The sequence below is a fragment of the Anoplolepis gracilipes genome, chromosome 8 (genome assembly GCF_047496725.1).
Source record: "Anoplolepis gracilipes chromosome 8, ASM4749672v1, whole genome shotgun sequence".
Classification (NCBI taxonomy): domain Eukaryota; kingdom Metazoa; phylum Arthropoda; class Insecta; order Hymenoptera; family Formicidae; genus Anoplolepis; species Anoplolepis gracilipes.
Genome location: NC_132977.1, coordinates 6,183,510 through 6,188,742, shown reverse-complemented (window position 1 = coordinate 6,188,742; position 5,233 = coordinate 6,183,510). Strand labels below are relative to the sequence as shown.

The 5,233-nt window shown below is 32.6% G+C and overlaps 1 protein-coding gene across 3 annotated transcripts; it reads right to left on the bottom strand.

Moving 5' to 3' along the window:
• Positions 1-451: 451 nt before the first annotated feature.
• Positions 452-4,976, bottom strand: Y-y (yellow-y). Of its 3 annotated transcripts, none has more exons than XM_072897588.1 (7): positions 4,942-4,976; positions 3,237-3,530; positions 2,093-2,222; positions 1,861-2,023; positions 1,423-1,782; positions 789-977; positions 452-709 (listed from the first exon to the last, which is right to left on the bottom strand). In XM_072897588.1, the coding sequence occupies exons 2-7, from the start codon at positions 3,514-3,516 to the stop codon at positions 530-532; spliced, it is 1,302 nt and encodes a 433-aa protein (XP_072753689.1). In that variant the 5' UTR covers positions 3,517-3,530; positions 4,942-4,976; the 3' UTR covers positions 452-529. The 3 variants fall into 3 exon arrangements, with proteins under 3 accessions (XP_072753689.1, XP_072753691.1, XP_072753690.1); XM_072897590.1 differs by having other exon boundaries at positions 4,951-4,970; XM_072897589.1 differs by lacking the exon at positions 4,942-4,976 and adding an exon at positions 4,800-4,929.
• Positions 4,977-5,233: the final 257 nt, after the last annotated feature.

The following is a 5,233-nucleotide window of genomic DNA, read 5'->3' as shown; positions in this document are numbered from 1 at the left end:
CAGGCCGCAGGAACGGCCTTCAAATTATCGGAAACGAGGGCCAAAACTAATGGGTCCCGCGTTAAACCGTTTGGCTCCTGCCTTCTGGCTCAACGATGCTGATTCACGCCAATCCATTCGCCATTTTCGCACCGCACGAGCCGAAAAACTAGTCGCTTCTCACGTCAGGCCCATGTCCAATACTCAAAAAACTCTAGGCCTTGAAAAAAATATAGAGAGAAACAGAGAAATACGTTTTATTTTTTGTTGCAGTTACAAATTCATTTCTTAGAGAATGTAACATTATAAGTGATATAAAATAATAAAATAAAATGAACAATTTTTTTTATTGCAATAATTATGTAAGAAAATTTAGAATAAATTGGTCAAAATAAAAGATAATTTATCAAATAATTATTAAATAAATAAAGAAAACAAATTGAATTATCTAAAATGCATGTTAACTATTTTGAGACACATGTTTTTGGTTATTTTTTTTTTTTAATTTATTGATGACTACATTCTTCAGTGCAGAGATCGAAATGCATCATCAATTCCACCAGATCTTATTGTTGATAAACCTTAACGGTATATTGTCGCAGACCGTTCCTGCGATCGCTGCTTGAACCGGTGTAGTGAGTATTCTAAAATTCACGTCCGTATAATTCAGGGTTGACAGCAAAAAAATCGGCATCCGATCCGATATAATCCAGAGTAAGTCGCGTTTCACCTACAGTAAAGCGGTAGAACAGGGTAACGAGAATGAAAGTAGTATGATGAGAACATTCATAGTTGATATATGTAATTACTTTAATATCTGCTGGAAATATCATTGCCTCGTCGTGTCTGGCGATAACTGCTTGATTAATTGGTGCGTAAGGTAGCATAGAATTCCAACAGCCGATTGCATTTTGATCGATCAAATTAAAAAACTGAAGTCCATTCTGATCCATTACAGACGCCGTGCAATGAGACAGCGGCCCTCTCGATGGTAACACCTACACAAAATTAATAATAAAATATATTAATTATGTATGGATATATATAAATGATTAGTATAATATATTCTTTATTTAAACTTTTTCTTACAACGGAATTTTAAAATATTGATAATTTTCAATAATATTACAATAATATTACAAGTCAAAGAACTTTTTGCGAATCAAATTTTATTAAGATAAATAAATAAATAATTTCTTGTTGCACTTTTAAATACCAAAGAATTTAATATTTTTATTTGTTAAAAGTGTAACATTATAAGTTTATAAATAATATAATAAATAATATAAGCCTTTTTCTATTGTAATAAAATCTAATAATAAAGTCAATAAAATAAAAGATAAAGAATTAATAAAAAATAATTATATTTATACATACAAATTTACATAAATAAAATTTATACTCGAATAAATAATTATTAAATAAAAACTAAAATTAAAATACCTGAAATTCATGATAACTATTTTGAGATAATTGCTGGTCTCTCAAAATCCTCGTAGAAACCGCGAATTCCCGGTAGCTGCTGAGGGGGTGGAAGAAGAGAGTCCGATAGCCGTCTGCTTGTATCGGTGACAGACTCATCCCAAAAATACCTTCTTCTCCCCATTGAAAGTTCAAGCCTCCGATATTGTAATCACCCGCCAGGGGATCCGGCATAAAATAGCTGTGCGTTATTCGCCAGGATGTATTTTGTTGCCACGAATACACGATCAGACCGTAGCCGAGTTCGTCGGACATGTAAGCGAAGGCATCATCACAACTGTCTCTTCCCAGATCAACCGCGATATTGGCGATAAAAGTATTCTAGAGTAAAAGAAAAAAAGAGCGTTTAAGTCGATTAAAAATGAGAGATGTAACGTAAGTCGTGCGCAAAATACATACCTGATTAATATCTTCCGATCTGAGTCTGTATTGCCTTATAACTTGATCCGTTCTCAAGTCGAATACATTCAAGGTATAAGGACAGGCTTGCACAGTCGTTTCACCGATTCCTATCGTTCCAGTATCCAATACCCACAGTCTGTCACACGTATCTGCGTGAATTCTAAAAAAAATATTTATAGAATGTTTCACAAAATGTTTTTACAAGCTTAATCATATTAAGGGATCTCACCTGTAGACGGTAGTCAATCCGCTACCGCAGGCACCAGCTCTGTTCTGAGACCAATTCGGATAAGGTATAAGCTTCGGCGAACTACCTTGATTAATGTCCAATGGTATGTAATTCAACGTAGATGGTATTCCTGTAATATAAAATATGTTGCAATCATTGTATTAATGTTGAAATTAATATTATAAAAATTAAACTTTATTGTATATAATTGTTTATAAAATCAGTACAATGATCAGGATATTTAAAATTAAAAAAAATAAATTAAATAAGCGTTATAGTATATATAATAGTATATAAATATAAACATATGTATATATATATATATATATATATATATATATATATATATATATATATATAGAATATATAATAAAACATTTCTCAAATATATAATTAAAAGTAAAATGGTGTAATTAAAAGTTAAAAGATGTAAAAAGAAAATGAGATAGAAAGAGAGATAGATATAGATATTAGAGAAAATACGTGAAAGGATGGAATTGCGTTGAATTCGCGAAGGTCTTGCGAAGGAAGTAAAGAAGAAGGATGGAAGGATGGAAGTAGAACATTAAAGAGCTTACACAGCGTGCCGCCGTCATTGTTCGGCCTTTGTGCGACACAAAAAACGGTGGCGCGCGCCAACGTATATAATAAACATAGAACGTGCAAAAAAATGGAGTGAATAAAGGGCAGCCGAGAGCTTGAATAAACCCGTTCGTCACGCTGTGTTTCCCTTTCCCCTCCCCATCGGCTCGGTAGTAGAGAGGTGAGAAGAGAGAAGCGAAGAGAGAGCATTTTGGGGGAGGGGGGAATGAAAGGGGGGGTCCGAGTCCGTGAAGATGGGGGCGGTGGTCGACAAAGACAGAAACGCTCCCATTGAGAGCGCGCTCGCGGTTTTCGGCGCTTTTTGTCGCGAACCGGAAGTCGCTCAGACGGGAATCGAGGTGTGCACCTCCTATGGCGATCTTCCGCGTATTATGTCGGCGTCTGCTTCCGGTTCCTGACTTTGAAGCGTCGCGCCTCGTTTTTGGCACAAGGGATCCGTTTGTCTGTCGCGTCGTTGCGACAAGAATTATAAGACGTCATTAATCCGGACAAAAAGCCGTAGCCGCGTAATTTTTTAATGACTAATATTTTTGACATTTACCATCGCGCCACCTTGGCACCGTGACAAAGAGCTTGTTCCTCCAAATCTCGATGCCAACAGGTAGAGAATTCTCTGGCACATATTCGCCGTTCGCTATCGCTAATTCTCTACTGCGCTGATCCGGATAAGCAAAATCCATCGTCTTCCAAGTGAATTTTTCCCAAAGCGGAGCTCGTTCTACTTGCATGCCCCATATTTGAACCCCGTAGATGTTTTCAGTCCGGAGTAATAGGAAGATCGAGATGAGAAGCAAAGAATACCAGACGCAACGACTCCTCATTTTCGTTATCCAATCTTTATATACAAAAATATATTTGCTTTAAAATATTATTATAAAATAAATATTCTTTATGGAAGTAATATTAACAAGATGATAATATAAACAAATCTGTTGCACTATATAAACATGCAGACATTATATTTTATAATATACATATATTGATATATTATAAAATATTTCATCATATATATATATATATATATATATATATATATATATATATATATATGTATATGTATATGTGTATGTGTATACTATATATATATATAGTTAATAATTAAATCAATCTCTCCGTTATATAACTTCTGAAAGATATAACATTACAGAATGTTAATTAATTATCTATACAGACGTAATACTCAACTTCTTAAATATGCGCATTAAATATGTACTTATTATGATGGAGACACGTATCCAACTCGCGTTTGAATACATTGATTATATAATACGCACGTATATGTATACAACAATCGTCAATTAAATTTTTTTGTTGAAAAAAAAATTGACCTGTTTATCAGAAAAATTCTTTAAGTCAAGATGATAAGTAGAGAGTATTACGAGAAAACCACTTTGTATTTACTTGTAATCTTTATCATTTTTCTAACTGGTTCTACTACAATCACATCGCAACAAGTTAATTTCTTCTGATTTAGAAAATAAAATACTGCTATTACGTAAACTAGTATGCTTTATTAACATAATAATATAAATCAACTTTTAAAATATTAGTCATATAATTAGTTTAAAAATGTATCTTTAACACACACATACAATTATTATAAATTTATAGTAAATAGATATATTAAATTTAAATGCAATTATTAAATGTACGATACAGAATGTTGTATGTATATATCATAATATGGATATATATAACACCTTCTTAAATTTTAAATTTATGCAAATCTTTATTTGGTTGTACATTTAATGATTAATGATATATAAATATCTATCATCTATTTATCATAAATTGTTAAATATAGCCAAGTAAGGTTTGCAAAAAAATAAAAAAAGTTGAAAATTTTAAATTAAATATTTAAAAAATAGCTTTAAATTTTAGTAAAAATTTTCCCAAAACAAAAAAAATTTAATCAAAGATATTATATATGTGTAATAAAAAAAAAGAAAATATAGAGTCTTAAAAATTTCTCTTATGAATCCAAGAATTAAAAATGGAAAAAGTGCCATTTTTCTATACAACATAATTTAGCAAACACAGCTATTTTTCTTATAATTTCAATTTCGTCGTGATCAAAAGACACAAAACCTTATAATTATCTTACATTCTCGATATTTATCACATTTATTAAACAGAAGCACGCGATATGAATTTTCAATAGCACTCGAACACAGATTTATTACGTTAACCGAAAAATTCTGAGGGAAAAGCGACGGAAAGAACGAAAATAAGAAAAATGTGTGTACTTCAAACACCTGGAAAGTCACCGACGCTCTTTCAGTCCTAAACTGCATGTTCCCTAATACGTTCGCCGCGTATATAAAGTACCCCAGACTTATAGCTGAACCATATCACGCGGAAACTCATGCCCCGCACATAGAAAGAAATGTATCTTGGCGTGTGCGCTTATGTTTACGCCTATCTAAGTCTTTATTAACCAGTACGGACATCGTGTGCACCTGCACTTATGCGTTTCAATGCGTTGATATAATAATCTAGAAGAGGGGGAAGGCACGTTTTTTACGCATGCCTTAACTT

Coding starts and splice junctions, on each gene's coding strand:
- Y-y (XM_072897588.1), bottom strand. CDS start 3,516: ATGAGGAGTCGTTGCGTCTGGTATTCTTTGCTTCTCATCTCGATCTTC. Junction 2,223..3,236: donor GGTGCCAAGGTGGCGCGATG/GTAAATGTCAAA, acceptor TTTATATTACAG/GAATACCATCTACGTTGAAT. Junction 710..788: donor TATTTCCAGCAGATATTAAA/GTAATTACATAT, acceptor GCTTTACTGTAG/GTGAAACGCGACTTACTCTG.